The sequence below is a fragment of the Myotis davidii genome, unplaced genomic scaffold (genome assembly GCF_000327345.1).
Source record: "Myotis davidii unplaced genomic scaffold, ASM32734v1 scaffold608, whole genome shotgun sequence".
In the NCBI taxonomy this organism is placed as follows: Eukaryota; Metazoa; Chordata; class Mammalia; order Chiroptera; family Vespertilionidae; genus Myotis; species Myotis davidii.
The window spans coordinates 2,929,383-2,951,040 of record NW_006300025.1 but is presented as its reverse complement, the minus strand read 5'-3'; the positions used below and the strand labels follow the sequence as shown (position 1 = coordinate 2,951,040).

The 21,658-nt window shown below is 43.9% G+C and overlaps 1 protein-coding gene across 1 annotated transcript in view; it reads right to left on the bottom strand.

Annotated features, from left to right (window-relative positions):
• CFAP61 (cilia and flagella associated protein 61) overlaps positions 1 to 21,658 on the bottom strand; it is a 230,857-nt gene that overhangs the window by 21,598 nt on the left and 187,601 nt on the right. Inside the window, 1 exon segment of the mRNA XM_015572036.1 lies at positions 21,566 to 21,658. This exon segment is cut by the window's right edge and continues 32 nt beyond it. Coding sequence (XP_015427522.1) covers positions 21,566 to 21,658 — 93 coding nt within the window.

Sequence of the window (21,658 nt, the reverse complement as noted above, 5' to 3'; positions counted from 1 at the left end):
GAGGGGTCCCAGACTGTGAGAGGGCACAGGCCAGGCTGAGAGACTCCTCCCCACCCCACCCCACCCCCGAGTGCACAAATTTTTGTGCACCAGGCCTCTAGTATATATATATTGCTCTCAGAGAGAAGGGAAGAGGGAGAGAGAGAGAGAGAAACATCAATGATGAGAATTATGGATCTGCTGTCTCCTGCATGCCTCCTATTGGAGACTGAGTGCAACCAGGGTATGTGCCCTGATCGGGAATTGAACCCAGACCTCCTGGTTCATAGGTCGATGTTCAACCACTGAGCCACTGTAAAATGGGGATAAGGATGGTCCTTACCTCAAAGAGTTACTCTCAGAATTCGAAGAGACACTCCAGGAACAAGGTTTGGCACAGGGAAAGGGCTCAATTTGTATTGTGTTATTATTGTTGCTGATGTTCTTAATTATTCTATTGTATATACTTGTGTAAGCTGCCTCAGATTCTTTCTGGTGTGAATTAGGGACTAAACAAATTATTAAGTATTAAAATAAATACTTTTTGTTTGCTGTTTCTTTGGCACAACTACAATTTTTCTCCTTAAGAACTGCTCTTTCTACATTCAAGGGTGTCTGTATAAACCAGTTAGCTGTAGTTTTATAGCAGCAATTAAGTTTGGCTGCAATGAGAGTAAGAGACTGCATAGCAAGTCTTCATGGAGTTTTGTTATGCACTAAAGCAGTGGTTCTCAACCTTCTTAATACAGTTCCTCATGTTGTGGTGACCCCCAATTTCATTGTTACAAATTAAACATAATGGTCTTAGGCGACCCCTGTGAAAGGGTCATTTGACCCCCAAAGGGTTTGCGACCCACAGGTTAAGAACCGCTGCACTGAAGAGTTATGTGGAAACTGCCCTAGCCGGTTTTGCTCAGTGGATAGAGCATCAGCCTGTGGACTGAAGGGTCCATTCTGGTCAAGGGCACATACCCAGATTGTGGGCTCTATTCCTAGTAGGGGGTGTGCAGGAGGCAGCCGATCAATAATTCTACTTCATCATTGATGTTTCTATCTCTCTCTCCCTCTCCCTTCCTCTCTGAAATTAATAATATATATATTAAAAAAAGAGTTATGTGAAAATCAATACAAATTACATAATAGGTAAACTGAGGCATTAATTTCTTTTCTTTTTTTCTGGTCTGAATTGATGCATGTTAAATTTAAAAGTATCAAATGGGGTTCTTTTTGCGTATTTAGCCTGGTGAGCCAATTAAGTCCAATTTAACCCACTTGTGCATGGGCTGCCAGGAGACACGGGCTGGGGCTAAGGTGCAGGCATCCGCGGCTCAGCTGGGCTGGGTTTTCTTCCCGCCTGACTTCTGCCTGGCTTACCAGGGCAAACCGGTCTTCTTGTAGAAATAGCAATTTTTACAACCTTAATTTTCTATGCTTCAGAGTTTTATTTCTATTTATGTTTACCAGTTAAAGCCAGTCTTATGAACCTTACAAATTTAGCCACTGATAACTTACTGAGCTTGGCAGGAGGAGTGGGGTTTGGCAGCCCTAAGAGTGATGCCTGCCCCCGATGCGGAGCACGGCGCCCAGTCTGCCCTCCTGCTCTGTGCATCTGCCCTTCCCCTGCATCTCCGGCATCTCCTCGCACATTGCTCTTTTATTAAGGGCTGCATTAATTGAATTTGTACGGTAATCTAGAGCCTTGGAAGTTGTTCAGCTATTTACATTGATTTGTTATATAAATTCCGGACTAAGAGTATGAGGCGGGTTGGCATTTAATTTTGTAGAAAAGAGAAAGCTCTTAGTGCTCCAGCTTTCCTTCCTGTGTCCCTCTCCTCCTATTCTGCGTCTCTCTTCATAGAAAGCACAACCATTTCCCTTTAATTAGGCTGGGAGAGCACAGGCTAGCATTAGGCCACTCAGCCACTCAGCCAAGCTCACAGCCTGCCCATTTCCTATCTATTTTCTGAAGGAAAAGAGCAAAGTGTCTACATGTACATATAAAACCCCAAAGTCCGGGGGTGGGGGCACAAAGGAACCAGGTGGAATCACCTTTTATGAGACCGAGGCCACACGAACTAGCAAACCCCAGGAAGAAAAATATTTTGCTGCCTCACTGTTCTTCTGGTGAAATTAATTGATCTTTACATTTTGAAAGAGTAGGAATATCATTCACCAGGACAGAAGATAGCCAGCATGTTTCATATGTGTTTATAATAACCAATGCATGTTTGAAATAATTCCCTTCCACGATAGGCTTTTCTAATTAATGTGCGTTTTTGTTTTTTACTGGAGCTTTTTCAGATATAATGACAAACTACGAACTGTTCCTTCATTTTCTTTGTCACATTTATGTTTTTAGGTTTGTCGTTTCCAAAAATCAAGTATTAAAATTCAACTAACATATTCCAAGCTCTCGCTTCCCAAAAACACAGTAATGAGGGTAATGGATTTTAGCCCACAGAATAGTATAAGAATCTGTAAATCCACATGGTAACAGATAAGTGAATAAATACATAAATGAAGGAGAGAGGGCAACTCTTCCCCATTGTCAAAAGTTAAATAATTAACGCAGAATGAAGGACCAAGTTAGCAAACCATCCTTTGGCAAACAACACAGTAATTGTTTCAGGCAAGACTTGTCTATGGATGCTAAAAGTAGTGGACAAAAAATGATGAAAAATATGATGTTTACACAGTCTCAAAGTACAGTATCTCTAATTGATTAAAGGTAAAAATAGTACATTTCCAGGAGAGAAACCTGAAGCCTCCACTCTAACCAGGTGACCACGTTAACAATACTGTCTGTCAAAGGACAAGCTCACACCAGGTGCCGCCTAATGTGATGCCCGGAGAGGGACACAGTGTTGCTCCTGTGGTTCCTGCCAAGAAGGCAGAACCTGGAATGAGGACTGAGGAAACGGCAGGCAAACCCCAACTGGTAGACGTTCCATAAAAGAACTGGCCCGTATTTTTCACAAGTGGAAGCTCATGAGAGCAAAGGCGGAGGAACCGTCCCAGATTGGAGACGATTAAGGACCCACACTAATTGCAATATGGGATCTGGGATGAAATTTGGTCCAGAAGAAGGGACATGAGTGGGAGGAAGGGTACACAGCTATTCTTTGTTCTATTTGTGTGACCTTTTGTTAGTTTGACATTATTTTGAAGTAAAATGTTAAGAGAAATCAGATTGTTTAGCTTCTTTATTGTCTTACTCTCGGTACAGAAATGGCCTTGGAATTGAGTTTCCAAATATGATCCCACAGGATTTTTGTGGCTGGACCATGTTTCTAATGGCTCCCTACATAGTTGTACACTGTGAGCACAGTGACAGACAGTGACTGAGACCTTCTGGTCACTCGTAGAAGGACACACTTCCCTGTCAGAGAGAGGACATTCTCAGATTCATTACAAAATAGTGTAAGAAGAAAACAGGTCCAAAGCAGCAACTGCCAAGGCCCACGTTGTCCAGTCCAAAAGCCACGAGCCACCAGCCACACGTGGCTCCTGAGAACCTGCAATGTGGCTGGTCTGAACTGAGAGGTGCTGTAAGTGCAAAATACAGGCAGAATTTTGAAGACTTACGACAAGAGAGAGAGAGAGAGAGAGAATGTTAACTGCTGATTGATTAATTGTTGAAAAGAAAATAGAGTTGGCATATGTTGAGTTACATAAAGATATTATTAAAATTGATTTCATCTTTTCCTTTTTATGCTCTTAATGTAATTATTAAAAAAAGTATGTGCATGGCTCATACGTCTATGGACCAGATAAAAATTAAAAATGCAAGTATTTGCTGAATGCCTATCTACCATGAGAAATATTCCAAACGAGAGGACGAATATGCCATGGGTCCTACATCCACGGGCTCTCCCACGAGAGGAGACAGTTGACATAAAAAATAACTATAACGCTGGTGACAAGTGCCGTAATAGAGCGTGGATGAGCTCCATGGGTTACCCACCGGGGGCTGATTACAGAAACACTGGGGAGGATCTGTCTCCTCAGGGAGAAGCTCTGGGTTTTGAGTTCTCTCCTGCTTGTGGGACACCATCTGAGGGCGAGGTTTATGGCAAGACTGAGTCCCAGCCTCTCCTACTGCATCAATGTGGTTTTCTTCTCATTTCCCAGATGTGTCGTCATCATTCAGCCTTTAAGTTTTTTAAGAGGAAACTGTTCCATATGTAGCTGTAGACTCAATGTGTGCATGTAAGGAGGTGAGTTCAAGATCTTCCTACATTGCCATCTTGAACTCGGAGTATTATTTGGCTGTTGTACATTTGAATTCCATACTTGTTTTCAGGAATAAACTGTGCTCGAAAGTAGGAGAATGTCTGTAGTTCTTATCTTCTTTTCTGGTTTCAGGTCTTATATTTAGTGCCTGACACACTTAGGGTCTTTTCCTACCCTTTTTTCCTAGAAAGAAGAGGATGACTGAATAACTTCTGGTAGATCTTTTTGCACATAGATGATATGAGATCCACTGGAGCCTTCTTTAGGCGACAGATATTTCTTCAGTGCTCTGTCTCTGAGCTCTGAAGAAAGATGGGGATAATGTGCAAGGCATTCCAGCTTACACCAGAATCCTCTCCTCGCTGAGGTTTAAGTGATAAGAAGGTGGGTGGCAGATAGTTTACTGGCACTGGGGTTGGACCTGAGGGGCGGGGGCTTTGTCTGGGATGGTGATTACCTATTGTAGCTGTGTAATCACATTATTAACGGCCATCTGATATTATTGAAAACAAAGTCATTATTATGATACTTTAACAGTCTCAAGCCTTAAAACCACTCACAGTCTAATTCAATAAATAAGCTACTTAAGTATAGACAGTCACAAGGAAGAACAGATTTTGTGTCATATTAGCAAATTTGATTTTCATTAATGCAAGATAAATGTCTTCTATAAAACACTTTCATATCATATTAATGACATGATAGCAAACAGCATTCATGGGTTGCTAGGCAACCTGAAGACACTCTAATGATCTCCTCTGTACTTGAGAGGCCACAAAGGAAAGATGCCAGAGCTCTGAGGATATTTTCCATTTCTTGAGAACTGTTTCTGCTGGAAGACCACCATGGACTGGGAAGGAAGGGAATTAATGACACCATTTCCCAAGGCAAATACACCTCTTTACTATTTCTTGCTTTTCATTGGCTGGCTATCTGGGAGAGCAGGAACTGAGAAGAGGGCTTAAATATGAGAGATCGAGTTCTCAATCCATATGTCCTGCCCTCTGCTTAGGCAACAGGCTGCTGTGAAACTAGGCCAGAAAATTTAGTGGACACCTTGAGGGTTGTTTGTCAAGTCATAGTTTGCTGGAATCTGCTCCACTCTTTGCCAACCCTACCTCCTTGTGGGTTAGGTCCCCAGCTGTCATGCTGTGACTTCATGATTCCATGAAGCAGGGACAGTCACCTGATCCAATTGTTATAGTTATGTACTGATGTACAGAAACCATCCCCAAACATAATGGCATAGAGCAGCAGCCATTTCCTTGTGCTCATAATGGCTTGTCTCTGCTCCATGACGACAGATGAGAAGACAAATGGCTGGTGCCACTCAAATGACCGGAGCTGGAATCATAGGAAGGCTTTAGGCTCACATATTTGGCACCTGAGCTGGTGACTTGGCATGGCTCAGTGGACGCTTTTGCTTGAGTTTTTCCCCAAAGCTTGGGCTTTCTCACGGAGTGGCAGCCTCTGGATGGTTGGACTTCTTACACAACAGGTCAGGACTCTACGAGTGAATATTCCAGAAAACGAGCTGGGAACTGTGTGGCCATCTACAACTCAGCCTCAGAAGTCACGTGGCCTCAGTTCTATCATAGCCCATTGGTCAAAGGCATCACAAGTTGCTCAGAGCCAAGGGATGGGGACACTCTCTCTATGGAAGGAGTGCGAAATAATTTGCAGTCACAGTTGGAAACAGCCATACCAAGCCATGCTAATGAGTCAGTCTCCAGGAAATCTGGATTTGGCACTGAGTTGCCTCTGGCTAATTTCTGTGGGGGTTGCAGGGCCAGCTGAGAAAGCTGGTCTGCAGAGAGAAAGAAGCAGCTACTGCTTGGTTTCTAGCTATCTTGTGATCCCTCCCTAAGGACCAGCCATGTCTCTACTCTTTGAGATACAACCATGAATCCATAAAATAAATTCTGCTTTTTAACTTAAATCTAGATTTGGCTGGTTATGCTGCTTGCAAATAAAAAGTCCTAAATAACTAGAGACTATCAGCAGAATTTTCATGTAATTACTGATATAAATGTGATTGCTTACATAGAAGATATATATTCTTATTTAATAATTTCATGCATATCCATTGACTTCTTGTTATAGAAAATGAGGATTTATCTTTTTAAACACAACCCCCCAATTTTCCCTAGCCTGAACTTCCCAAATAGTTTATATTGCATTTTTTGTATTGCAAATTAGTATCTGTGTTTATATTATTTTATCAATGCAAAATTAACCACATTTCTTTTAGTATAACTTTGTGCTTTTCTTAGAAATAATAACTGCCTTTTTTCTCCCTTAGTTTCCAATATATCTAATACAATTTTTCTCAAAATGTTCCAGCAATTTTGTAAAATACCACTTTATATTATGTTCCACATAAACACATCAAATAATCAAAATAATTACATCCCCCTCCCCCTTCTCCCCCTGAGGGCCCCTCCCTTTTACTGCCTTCTGTGCTCCTGTCTGGCCTGCCTGGCTGTCTCCTGAGTCTCCTAGAACTTCCACACACTTTTCCAGTGTTTGAGCTCCTGCTTTACTCCTTCTTAGGTTACAACTTTGGTTACTTCTTAAAAATAACTTTATTATTCAGAATTTTTAAAAAGCTTTTAAATGATTAAGAATATTTTTTAATTATTTAAAAATATGCTTGAGAGCATTATGCTAAATGAAATAAGTCAACTAGAGGAATTTTGGTCAAGGTGGCAGCGTAGTTAAATGCAGTACTCGAATCATCCCACAACCACAAAAAATCACAACTAAACTACAGAACAACCATCAGTCAGAAACACCTGAAATCTAGCTGAATGGAAGTCCTATAATGAGGGAATTAAGGAAGAAGTCACATCAAGATTGCTAGGAGAGACCGGGTGGGCTGGTCCCACACCTACTTGTGAAAGATAAAAATCAAGAGGGATTTCTCAGCTGTAGAGGTCTCCGCTGAGAAGGCAGGGGTCTCAGTTCCACATCAGGCCCCACCCCAGGGTTCCAGTTCCCAGAAGACAAGTCCCCATAACTTCTGGCTATAAAAACCCCTATGTTCATAGCAGCACAATTTACAATAGTTAAGATTTGGAAACAGCCCAAGTGCCCAACAGTAGATGAGTGGATTTAAAAAACTGTGGTACATCTACACAATGGAATACTATGCTGCTGTAAAAAAGAAGGAACTTTTAACATTTGCAACAACATGGATGGAATTGGAGAGCACTATGCTAAGTGAAATAAGCCAGTTGGAGAAAGATAAATATCACATGATCTCACTCATATGTGGAATATAATGATCAACATAATTTGATGAATAAGAATAGACTGATCTAGAGACAAATGGTAGGGGAGGTGGGGTAAGAGAGCAACCAAAGTACTTGTATGCATGCATATTAGCATAACCAATGGACACAGACACTGGGGCAGTGGGGCTTGCCTGGGGTGGGCATAGCTGGGGGGGAGGGGTGGTCAATTGAGGGAAAAGGAGACATATGTAAAACGTTAGACAATAAAAAACAAACAAACCAGTGGGTATTGTGGCTGAGGGAGATGGAGGGCTGCTGGAGCCCCAGGCAGTTCCTCTTAAAAGGCCCACACAGCCCTAGCCGGTTTGGCTCACTGGATAGAGCATCGGCCTGGGAACTGAAGATATATATTTTTTTTTTTTTAAAGGCGCACACAAGGACTTACTTGAACTCAATCTGAGCTCCAGCGCTGTGGCAGCAGCAGGTCAAAAGGGATTGGCAAGAAATATTCAAAGTGATGAAAAGCAAGGACCTACAACTAAGAATACTCTACCCAACAAAGCTAGCATTTAGAATTAAAGGACATACAAAGAGCTACATAAAATGATAAAGAGTCTTTTATTTTTAATTATCATCCAAGGATATTTTTCAATTGATTTTGAGAGAGAGTGGAAGGGAGGGGTAGAAACAAAAACATCATTGCGAGAGAGAGACACTGATTGGTTGCCTCCTGCATGCACCTGAACAGGGGCACGGGATCAAGCCTACAACCAAGATACATGCTCTGGACCAGAACTGAACCTGGGACCCTTCAGTCCACAGGCTGATGTTCTATCCACTGAGCAAAACCAGCCAGGGTAAAGGGCCTTTTTTAAGAAGAAGAAAAAAGGAGATGAAAGTATGAACAATAAAATGGAAATAAATACATATCTATCAACAATTGAATCTAAAAATCAAAATATAAGACAAGAAGAACAGAAAAAACAAACTCCACCTATGAATAATTGACTTAAAGAAGAAGTCTAGAATATCTTGACATTTTTGTATCAAAATTTTTCTTTGGTGCATTTAAAATATTAAATAAATGGAAGGTAAAGAACAATAGAAACTTTGAGCCAACTGTCAAAAACTGTGGGGTTTTTTTCTTGTTTTACTGTCATTTTAGTGGATTTCAGGAGGGAGAGGAGGTAAACTTGTATATTCAATCTGCCATATTTAACCAGAAACCCCTGAATTCTTTTTCAGTACAATTCTAAATAGCAAGTCTTTTTATCAAACTTTTCTGAATTTAGGTTTTTATCCAGTTTTACTGAGAAATAATTGACATGCATCACTGTATAAGTTGATGGTGAGGAGCATGATGGTTTGATATATATACGTTGTGAAACGATGCCACAATAGGTTTCGTTCACATCCATCATCTCATATAGACACAATAAAAAGAGAAAAAGAATTATTTTTGTGATAAGAACTCTTCACATCTACTCTTTTGAGGATGTCCCTGTACACCACATAGCAGTGTTCACCACGGTCACCATGTTGTATGTCACATCCTGTGAGCTTATTATTTCATACCTAGACGTTTGTACCTTTTGACCACATTTCCAATTGAATTTCTAAATTAGGCTCATGGATTCCAAATTCTGGGACAGAAATTGATTGGAAACTCTCTCTATGTAAGCCTGAGTTCTTTGTTCCCATGGATTTAGTGACGTTTGATATAATAGAAAGAGCTGTGTTCATGATTTTCATCATACTCCCTCATCCCACTGAGGGATCAGAGCTTGAGGCAAAGACGGTTTTATGTGGGAGGTACCAGCCCAGGGCAGCCAGAGTGAAAAGAAAGGGAAATGGGGTGGTGAAATATGGGGAACAATGCAGAATTATGCACTACGCGCTGGCCACCGCCTCAGGCTAGGCCCCATGCAGGATGCCTCTGGATGGGCTCCATGAAGAAAGTGGGTCTGGGGACAGTCTATTGGAGGTGAGGATCGGGGCTTGTATTCTCTGGCTCCCTCCCAGCCGCAGAGAACTGGATCCCTGCACTCATGCCCTGCATCACGCAGCCTCTTTGGCAGTCACTTGGGGAGCCAGGTCCTCCCACCTGTGGCACAGGGCTTCAGCCACGCCGAGGGATGTGAGGAGGAGCAGAAACTCTGGAGATCAAGCGAGGTTGGGACATGGTCATGCTGATGGTCTGAGTGGATGGGCTCATTATAGGATCCAGACCTTTCTGAATTCTTCCCCAGGAGTTTTTCAAAGTGGGACTAGGAAAGAAAGGCCCCTCTGCTATCTAAGTACCAAGCTAGGAGGTGCGTGAGCCTGGAACTCCCACGAATTCCACCCGGGGGAGGCCAGTCTGAGACAAGGAAGCCCACCGGCAGGGACAAGAAGGCAATTTCTGACGGTGTTTCAAACCCGGGCTCCGGAAGGCCTCCTGCTCGTCCCTCAGGTAGTTCTGGGGATGTTACAGTGTCTTCGGTGTTTCAGTCAGTGTGGCCTGTGCTTCTGTTGCTGTAGAATCTAGATGGAGATTCCTGACTAATGGTTATGATCAGGAAGAATATTAACAAATATTTTTTTATCTTATATCCAATAACAACTTGAAATGAATCATTAAAAAAAAAAAACCTTAAAATTAAAAATGCATCTCCACTTCAGATATCTTCCTACTTAGCATGCTACGGCTGATGTGTTGCAATGAAGGCCTAGGTTTGCGCTTCAGAAATCAGTTTGGTTTACATATTAAATCCTTGCCAGGGCCCCAGCAGCCTGGGATCCTCAATCCAAAAAGACCCACTTGCAGATCTGTGCAGAGGGCAGTAACTGACCGATGAACACCCTTCAGGGTGCCCTTGGTGAGGGTTCGACTTGGAGGCCTGACAAGCGCAGTAGATCCCCGGTAGCCAGTCCATGTTAATATCTTGAATGAGTTCAGCTTTGTTCAGTTATCACGTGCAGAAAGCCTACAGCTTGCAGGCGCCGCTTGTCAGCTGGGGCTGCTAGTGGTTGGGAACTAATCATTAAGGCTGCCACGAAGCAGAAAAGCCACCTCCCAGCAGCCCTGCAGCTTCCAGCATGGTGTATATTTTGCTATTTCACTTGGATTTGCTCCTAATGATTGAACTATAGATTATTAATGCTGCAAGCCTCCGGGAGCCCAGCGTGACTGTGCTGGGCTCTATTCTGCCCTCGGAGCCTTCAGCACGGATCCTGGCCTGGCAGACGGTGCTCCGGCAGCTGTCGGAGTCGCTGGGGCCAAGAGAGTGTCGTGGGATCCAAACGGTGGCTCCTATTAGCGGCTGCGGGGGCATCGTCGGTGGCATTTGGTGCTCTCTTCTCCCCAAATTACTAGATAGAGGGAATAATAGGTAGCAAAACACAGCTCAGAGTTTGCTGGGTGGGTGACAAAGTGTTTGAGAGAGAAGGAGCAGTGGCTGAGGCCATGCTGGGGCTATGCCATCTGTCACTCTGCAGAGTTATCCTGGGCGGGTGCTGGGGACAATGCTGAGCAGCACACGCAGACCCGGGTATGGGGATGGCCAGGGCCCGCGGCAGTGCGACGCTGGAGGGGGAGAGCAGCACAGGACACTGGTGGGACGGCTCCTCCAGGGCCGGCTCTGAGCGGATGCTCCTGTACATCATCTCCTTCAGTTTTCACCAGGAAGCAGAGAAGGGAAATGAAGCTTAGAGGAATGAGGTGACCTGCCTAAGCCCACACTCCAGGCGAGGTCCGAAGGGTCCCCTGGTGTGTTTTCTGAGGAGCCCTCTCTCCTTTTCAGTTATCACCACCGAGTGAGAACCAGGAGACCCGTTTATGCCCAGATAGGGAAGTGAGGCTGGTATACTGTCAGAAGCAGGAGTTAAACCCAGGCCGAGCTGACATGGGGCTGGTCCCCATGGTGGCTGAATGGGAGTGCCCAGGGGGCATTACATGCCTTGGGCAGCATGGCCCGCAGCTGGTGGAAGCAGTAAAGTACCTTTGCCCGGCTTCACAGCAGCCTGATAAGCTGTGAGGAGACAGATCTGGGGTACAAATCTGTCTTAGCGCGGGCTAAGATTGGGTGGCTTAAACAACATAAATTTATTTCTCACAGTTCTGGAAGCTGCAAGTCCAAGATAAGGGTTCCAGAATGGTCAGTTTCTGGTGAGGACTCTCTTCCTGGCTTGCAGTTGGCTGCCTTCTGTGTCCTCACATGAAATCTCTTGCTCTTCCTCTCCTTGTAAGGCCACAGTCCTACTGGATTAGGGTCCCACCCTTATGACCTCACTCAACCTTAATTACCTCCCTGTAGACCTCGTCTACAGATACAGTTACAATGGGGATTAGGGCTTCAACATATGAATTCTAGGGAACAAAATCCAGTCCTGGGGAAGGAAATAGACATACAAGTCTGGGAAGCACGGAGAGTCCCAAGCAGATGAACCCAAAGAGGCCCACACCAAGATACATCATAATTAAAATGCCAAAGATTAAAGACAAAGAGAGAATCTGAAGAGCAGCAAGAGAAAAGCAGTTAGTTACCTACAAGAGAATGCCCATACACTGTCAGCTGATTTCTCAACAGAAAATTTGCAGGCCAGAAGGGAGTGGCAAGAAATATTCAAAGTGATGAATAGCAAGAACATACAATCAAGATTATTCTACCCAGAGAAGTTTCCATTTAGAATAGAAGGACAGAAAACAAGCTTCCCAGACAAGAAAAAGCTAAAGGAGTTCGTCACCACCAAACTACTATTATATGAAAGGTTAGAGAGTCTTCTTTAAGAAGAAGGGGAAAGAAAGGATTAAAAATCTGAACAATATAATGGAAATAAATACATATCTATCAACAATTGAACCTAACAACAAGAAGGGAACAAGCAGAACAGAAGCAAACTCAGAGATACAGATATCATTTCGATGGTTGCCAGTGAGAGGAGGTTTGAGGGGATGGGTGAAAAAGGTAAAGAGGTTAAGAAGTACAAATTGGTTGTTACAGAATAATCATGGGGATGTAAAGTACAGCATAGGGAATAATAAAATTCTAATAATTACATATGGTTTCAGATGGGTACAAGATTTATTGGGATGATCACTTAGTAAGTTATAAAATGTCTAAACACCTAATCACTGTGGTATACACCTGAATTTAATATAATGTTGTGTGCCAACTGTAATAAATAAATAAATAAATCATTTACATTAAAAAGAACTTCATGCAGACTTTGACAGTGGTCCACATGGCTTCTTCAATTTAGTGTAATTATTTGTACTCAAGAAAATTTAAAAACAAATATGTGGACTAACATTAACAAACAGAAGTATTTGTCAGCATTTTTTATGATTATAAAAACTTTAAAACTAGACGATAAAGAGTCATTACATAATGAGAGCGATGTAATCATTGCATTTTATTTAAAAAATTTTTAATGGTATGAGGAAATTTTCTTATATTTTAAAATAGTGGCACACAATGTTCTATGATTCTGTTTTCATACTATATAGATAATGTATTCTTTATGTAATAGGGCATAAATTAGCAGAAATTTAAAAACCAATGAAAATATTAACAGTAGTTACATTTAATGTTAATGTTATAAAAAAAAATAAAAGCCTTTTAACGTTAAGAAAAATATCTTCTCTCTGTGTGTCCACTAGGCTTCCCTTGCTTTATGGTGATTGCCAGAGGGAAGAAAGGGTCGGGGGAAGTAGAAGAGGGACAGGGAAGATAAATGGAGATGGGTGGAGACTTGGGGTGGCAAACACACAATACAGTGTAGAGATGATGTGCTGTAGAATTGTAAACCTGAGACCTATATATTTTACTAACCAATCTCACCCCAATAAATTAAATTTAAAAAAAAGAAAAAATCTTGGCTATGAAATGAAATAGTCACTTTTCCTTCATTCATTCATGAGCACTATGCTCAAAGCAATGTTTCTTACTAACATGCGCTGGCTATAATTTCAGGAAGTTCCAAATAATCTCCAACCCAGGAAAAGCTAATTTCATACAAATGTCACAGTGGGAAGAAGGAGGTGATGTATATTAGAGAAAAAAAACCCCCAAACTCTAGTCTTTTTGTTTTCTTTTGTTAATCCTCACCCGAGATATTTTTTCCATTGATTTTTAGAGAGAGTGGAGGTAAGAGAGACAGAAACATGGATGAGAGAGAGACACATCGACTGGTTGTCTCCCACATGCACCCTGACCTGGGGACTGGGGATGGAGTCTGCAACCAAGGTACATGCCCGTGACTGGGACTCTAACCTGAGAGCCTTCAATCTGAGGGCTGATGCTCTAACCACTGATCAAACAGGCCAGGTCCAAACTCCTCTAGTCTTTTAATCAGAGCAACATGACAACTAAAAATGGACATATGTTATGTCAAATGGAATTTGGCCCCACACTGGTCTAGATACTTCCAGATCTCAGGTGAACCATCTCAGTAATGAGAAATGTTTAAAAATGTCGGTTCAGCCTCACAGGTTATGTGATGGTGTGAGAAGCACTACTAGGCAAGCCAGAAGGCCCGGGAATGGTCAGCGAGGATCCCCCAGACCAGTGGTCGGCAAACCTCGGCTCGCGAGCCACATACGGCTCTTTAGCCCCTCTTCCACAAAATACCATGTGCGGGCATGCACATACAGTTCGATTGAAACTTCGTGGCCCATGTGCAGAAGTCGGTTTTCGGCCTGGGCGAGTCTATTTTGAAGAAGCACTGTTGATATTTGGCTCTGTTGACTAATGAGTTTGCCGACCACTGCCCCAGAGGGATTATGTAAGCACACCCCATTGAAATCCTTCCAGGGCAGAGAAATAGACTATGATTAAACGACTGGGAAGGACAATGAAGAGAACAAATTTTGATTTTAGCAAACATTTGCGAACATATCGTTTCTAAGGCAATCAAACAGAACTGGCATTACAGGGAATGAAACAGACAAGCAGCGACACCTTGATGAGTCTACAGACAGGCAGGTCCATGGCTTGTTAAGTAGCCAAAAGGGAGATTTGCATCTCGGGGGAACTTATATTCAACAACGTTTAGGTGTGTGCCAAAAAACGGACAAGTTGGAGGGGGAAGTCCTATTTTAAGAACATTTGGTAAGTCTGCAAAAAAGGGCCCTTAGGATTTAGTGTGTGGTTTCCTACTGGAAACAGCACCGGGCCACTGACTACGGCGGCACCGAAAACACTGAAGTCATGATTAAATGACTCCAACTGGAGTCTAATAAATGAATCAGAAGACGCTGTGGGCGGGCAGCGTCCTGCTTTGCAGCTCCGAAGACAGAGCTAGCACAGGGCAGCTTTCCTGAGAGAGTAACTTCTGGAGCTTCACAGTTCAACAAGGTAATGGCAGCTCGTTAAAGCGCCTGCTCAAATCCCATTTAGAATATTGCGCACAGCAGCACTTACCCACTAAAAATAGGCCACCGAGTGTCTGGGGAAGCGTGGAGGAGGGTGGCGGCGCTGGCAGGAGGGCTGCATGAGGGCAGTCTTTGAGGGATGAGCATGTTAAGATGTGCAAAGAGATAATTTAATCAAGGTTTATGAGTATCTGATGGGCTCATACAAAGAAGCTAGGGCAAGACCTATTCACACCGGTGAGGATAAAGGATGCTACAGACTGTTAATGGAGGCTAAGGGGTGGGGGCAGGGACTCAGCAGGGCCATTGATAAGTGGGGTAAATGACGGTGAGGTAGAGTTAAGACAGCAGGGAGGGCACCGGACATGGCCTTGTTAAAGCCCCATGACAGGGACTTTGTGGCTCCCACCTTGAAGCTCCCTCTGTCCCCAGGCCCTGCGGGAGGGGCAGTACCACAGGATGGAAGCTGCTGCTCATTCTAAACATCACCAAAGGACTTAGGGGGCTGGTGGAGGGGAGGCAGGAAATTGCAAGGTTTTCCATAGGCGTGTGCATTTGTGCATGTGGGACACAAGTGCTCTTAAGAGGAAGATTGGGAAAAATCTTTAGTAACATTTGTCATGTGAGTTTTAAATGCTGGTTGGTTCAGAAATTAACTCATGATACAAATGGACTCCATTCTTTTTCCAAAGTGATTAATCATTCCCCCCCCACCCCCTCTCTCCCCACACCCACAAGCGCACGCACATGCAGAGTCGCCAGTGGTGAACTTTTCTTCATTGCCAATGGTTTGTGCTGGCGCTCTGAGGTGAAAACAGAGACTAAAATAAGATAGAATCCAAGCCGGCCTGGGCCGCAAACCCGCAGCGCGCTGCTGTCCTGTGACAGCTGCCTGCCTGTGTATCCTGGTGGCTGACTGCTTGGCCACCACCACGTGTCCCTAAAGGGATCCAAGCAAGTCCCACTGCAGGCAGCAGGAGCCACTGCTCACGAGGCCTCGACTGCCACAGCGTCTGCGCCCCTGGCATCACCAGGGCCTGTGCTGTTCTGGCCCTGGATGGTGTGAGATTCGATTGGAGGAAGTAGGAGAAAGAAGCCAGAGGCTTCCTTTGAAACTGGAGAAGAATTTGATCTTGAGGTCAGGCCTGACGGGCAGAGATAGAGCACCTGGTCAGCAGTCGGCCCTCCCGGAACAGAAAGGTGCCCCCAGACGTAGTGGGTGGAAATTCGCCCAGATTCGAACAAGAGATGTGGCTGGTGTTGCCGAGGTCAGGGAAACAATCTGTAATCTCATCGCAGCCAAAATCAGCTACACCATCCCCTGCCTGCTTGGAAAGAGTCTCGCCGGTCCATCTGACAACAGACAGGGCAGGCAGTGCTGAGCCAGGAATTAGCCCTGGGATCTGGCAGCATTTCACGGCCCTTGAAAAGAATGCGGCTGCAGCTGCAGGCACACGGTAACACGCCTGTGGGAGTGACTGACAGGCATGGCGTTGCCCTCAGGACCTCACTTCAAATGACCAGCGACCTCTTGGATGAGCAGCCACTGTTTTCCTGCCCTCTACCCCCTCCTTGGTTCTTTCTTACAGATGCCCATTGGTACGTTCTGTTGTCCAATGTCATCCTGTCTGCCATTTTAAATATGCACTCCTAGCAAATCAAATTAACTTAAAATTATTATTACCATCAGTTAACAGCTGCACCCTGACCAGCATCCCGAGCTCACAAAGTCTGTCTGCTTCAACCTCACCTTCTTCTTGGGGGAAACCAAGCCAGCCAGGGCTTTTGGATTTGGTTTAACATGAAAACATTTTGTTTGCAGAGATAACTCGCAGCATTTTCCTCCCCACCGGGTAGAATTTTGCTTTAACCAGCAACTGATTCTCCTCTAACTCAAGTATTTTGAGTAAGGTCAGAAGCACTGATAAAATAAAATACTCTGCACTAACTAAGGAACAAATGAATTCATTTTCTGGATGTTTTTTCCTTTATTTTAGAAAATATTTCAGGTAAGTCTAAAAATTAAAAAAATATATATTTTTATTGATTTCAAAAAGGAAGGGAGCAGGAGAGAAAGTGAGAAACATCAATGATGAGTCATTGATCAGCTGCCTCCTGCACACCCCCTACTGGGGATTGAGCCCACAACCAGGCATGTGCCTTTGACTGGAATCGAACCCGGGACCCTTCTGTCCACAGGTCAATGCTCTATCCACTGAGCCAAACTAGCTAGGGCATGTCTACAAAAATTTAAAGGAGGGAAAGCATATGACTAAGGAATTTGATAGTTCATCAAAATATCCTCCTCCTATATAATAAAAGGGCAATATGCAAATTGACCCTAACAGCAGAACGACCAGAACAACCGCTCAATCAGTCACCATGAGGCGCACTGACCACCTCTCAGTCCCCTTCCCCAGCCGGCAGGCTCCAATCGCCCGATGGCAGCTGGAAAAGAGGGCTCTGATTGCAGGCCAGGCCTAGGGACCGTACCCGCACACGAATTTCATGTGCCGGGCCTCTAGTAGTTTATAATGGAAAGCATTAGGAAAATATCCTCATTCATAAAAGGTTTCAGAAATTAAATACTTTTTCTGGGGAAAAAATTAAAATCCACGCATGATTAAAATACTTAGCAAGCTAGTAATTAAAACAATATCTGATAAAGGATGTCTATAAAATATGTATGGCAAATGTCATATACTTAATAAAAAATGCATTCCCTTTAAAATTAAGAATGAGGTAAGGGTGCCATCTCTCACTACTTCTGTTTTATCTTCTACTGCAGATATTAGCCAATGTAGTAAGACAAGAAAAAGAGATAAAAGTTACAAAGATTGGAAAAGAAGAAATAAAACTGTCATTATTTGCATACAATATAATTTTTTCTGTGTGGAAAATTTAAAAGAACCTATGGGTAAATTATTTGAATGAACGAGAGTTTAGAAAATTTGCAGAATACAAAATCTTACAAAAACTTAGTGCATTTCTATACAACAGCAATCAATAAAAGATAATATTTACAACAGTAAAGAAATCAAGACCTATACTATGCTATGATACTGGACTTAATAACAAAGATGCCAATTCTCACCTAATCAATCTAAGTTTTAATACATTTGCTCTCAAGTCACAGAGCTTGACAAGTTTACATAAACCTATTGGAAAAGCAAAGGGACAAAAATATCCAAGACACCCCAAAGAAGGCAAACAGATTATGTTAAAATTAAGAACATCTGTTAATTGACACCATAAATAAGTGGAAAGACAAACCTCAAAATGGGAGAAGTTATATTAAGGATACATAACCAACATAAGTTTGCATCCAGAATATATGAATGACCCTGTGAATTAGGAAAAACATGACACACAAACAAAACATGGACAAAAGTCATAACAGGCACCTCACAGGAACTACCACAAATGGCCCATAAACAAATAAAAGGCAGTAAATTGTCATTGATCAGGAAACGGAAAATTAAAACCACAGGAAGACACCTTTTCAAACCACCAGAATAGACAAATTTTAAAGCATAACAGTGTAAGGCAGCGATTCTCAACCTGTGGGTCGCGACCCCTTTGGCGGTCGAATGACCTTTCACAGGGGTCGCCTAAGACCATCCTGCATATCAGATATTTACATGACGATTCATAATAGTAGCAACATTACAGTTATGAAGTAGCAACAAAAATAATTTTATGGTTGGGTCACAACATGAGGAACTGTATTTAAAGGGCCGGAAGGTTGAGAACCACTGGTGTAAGGATTGCCAGGGTTGTGGAGGTGCTCTCATGCCCCTCTGGAGAGAGTTCAATAGATAAAAACTACTTCCGAGAACATTTCAGCATCACCTATTTAAGCCCGAGAGAAATTCTTGCAGCTGTGGTTGTGGCATCAAACTGGGGACAATTTAAATACCAATCAATGAGAAAACGGATGAATAGTGACACAGTTATATAAGGGAATACTATACAGCAGGGAAATAACTGAACTGCAGCTACAAACATCACCATGAGGGACCTTATAAACATACTGCTAAATGGTATTGACTTTCTCTAATCAGCCACAAAATCAATTCAAAGAAGGCAAAAGAAATTGATCTACTTTTTAGGAAATCATATATAGGTGGCACATTTTTATTTTTTTTATTTTTTACTAGAGGCCAGGTGCATGAAAATCATTCACTGGGGGAAGTGGGGGTCCCTCAGCCCAGTCTGTGCCCTCTCACAGTCCAGGACTCCTTGGGGGATGTCCACCTACTGGCTTCTGGCTGAGTGGTGCTCCCCCTATGGGAGCACACTGACCACCAGGGGGCAGCTCCTGCATTGAGTGTCTGCCCCCTGATGGCCAGTGTGCATCATAGTGGCCGGTCGTTCCATGGTTCAGTCTATTTGCATATTAGGTTTTTATTGTATAGGAGGATTGCTGACACTATTACAGATGTTTCCATACCCACTTCCTGCCTCCCCCATCTACTCAGTCCCACTCCCCTCCCTCTGGCTATCACCACACCGTTGTCTGAGTCTATGGGTTATGTATATATGTTCTTTGGCTAATCCCTTCACCTTTTTCCATTTAGTTTCTCATGCCACCCTCCCCTCTGATAGCTGTCAGATTTTCCATGTATCCATGCATATGTTTCTAATGTTTGTCAGTTTATTTTTAAAAAATATTTTTATTGATTTCAGAGAGGAAGGGAGAGGGAGAAAGAGATAGAAATATCAATGATATGGCTGTCTCCTGCACGCCCCTTACTGGGGATAAAGCTCACAACCCAGGCATGTGGCCTTGAGTGGAATCGAACCTGGGATCCTCAGTCTGCAGGCTGACGCTTTATCCACTGAGCCAAACCAGCTAGGGCTGCCAGTTTATGTTGTTCATTAGATTCCATATCTTAGTGAGATCATATGGTATTTCTCTGACTGGCTTATTTCACTTGGCATAATAATCTCCAGGTCCATCCATACTATTGCAAAAGGTAAGTGTTCCTTCTTCTGGGGAGCCTCATAGTATTCCATTGTGTGAATGGATCACAGAAGAAGCCACGTTGAGACTGGTAGGAAGGGCAGAGACCAGAAAGGGGCTTGCCCAGAGAGGCATGAAGCCTAGACCCCAGCCAGGCTCCCCAGCTTGGAGTGCCAGAGCCAGGAAGAGGGGCCCACATAGCATCCAGCTGTGACAAGCAGCAAGGTTTCTGTTGGCCACGGAGAGGCAGAGCCCACAGGAGACACAGGCATCCTCTTCAAGGGCCCCCACACAAAATTTCTTTTGCAGCCCATCACCCTGGGCTCCAGTGGAGGGAGAGCAGGGCAGACTGGAGTTGCCTGAGGAGAGTCTGGGGGTTTGTGACTTTGGAGAAAAAGGTGGGAACAGCCAAAAGATACCGTATACTGGCCCTGTCATCACTTTGTTTTAGTGGAAATAGAGGAAAATTCTCCTTTCTAAGCACCAGACTATATCCAGAAGCAGCTTTCTACTCTGGAATTTTAGCCTTCCTAGAGTCGTAGGATAAACAAGTGTTTTAGAATTTGAAAGATGAAGATCTAGATCACCCAGTCAAACCAACCTGCCAGTACAAAATTCCCTTAACAATATCTCAGATAAATGGCCACCTTTCCCTGCTTGAGCACAAGCTGGGTGGAAGACAGCTGGAGTCATGAACAGCATGTTTGTGGTTGTGGAGTTCTCACCAGGACTAAGTGCTTTTCCTATCCCATCCCCAGAATTACCTCTGAAACTTCTGACCACTGCTCTTACCAGCCCTGGGTCAAGGAACTCAAAAATCATCACATCCAGGCCTACCCACGGTGTGGAGGCTGTAATGGGTGCACCTGGGATTCAGGCCTGTGCATGGCCATGGGAGCTATGTGTGGATACATCTGGAGTCCATGCACTTCCCCATGTAACTCTCCACCTTCAATGCTAGTAGTGCTCAATGCTAGTGGTCGATGTTATTTACTATATGAGAACTAGAGGCCTGGTGCATGGATTTGTGCACCAGTGGGGTCCCTCAGCCTGGCCTGCGCCCTCTTGCAATCCAGGGGATGTCGGACTGCTGGTTTTGGCCTGATCCCTGCAGGGGGTGAGGCCAAAACCGGCAGTCTGACATCCCCCAAGGGATATAGTAGTGCACGAAGCGGCAGGCGGCCAGGAGGAGCCTGAGCCCGGCCCAGGCGACACAGGCGACACGCTGCTCCAGTCATCCCTGCCCCACTGCGCCTGCCGCTGCTGCTCATAGTGCTGCGGCGGAGGTGGGAGAGGCTTGCAGAGCTGCAGCTGCGCTTGCCAGCCATGGTGTCTGGTGCCCATCGGTCAGTTGAGCAGCACTCCCGCTGTGGGAGCGCATGGACCACTAGGGGGAAGCTCCTGGGTTGAGCGTCTGCCCCCTGGTGGTCAGTGTGCATCATAGCGACTGGTCGACCAGTTGTTTGGTCATTCGGTTGCGTAGGCTTTTATATACAGTGGGACCTTGACTTATGAGTTTAATTCATTCTGAGACCGAGCTCATTAAGGAGCTCATTAACTCAAATTACTCTATCAACTCAATGCAAAAAATCGGCCAAGAGATAGCTGGTAACTCAAAAAACTCGTTAGTCAGGACACTCGTAAGTCAAGGCCCCACTGTATACAGATGAAATCTCTGCCACTCCAGCTTCTCCCATGGATTCCTGTTTTGCTATCTGGTGTATCACAAAACACACCCTTCATTCATAAGACACTAGTATTGCCTTTCCCCTTAGTACAATGCACGGTCCAACTTACCGGTAGAGATCTGGGATCATCCTGTTCTCAAACCGAGCACACAGGTTGTTGAGGAGTTGCTCATGCTGCCCAAACAAGCGAATGAAGCTGGAG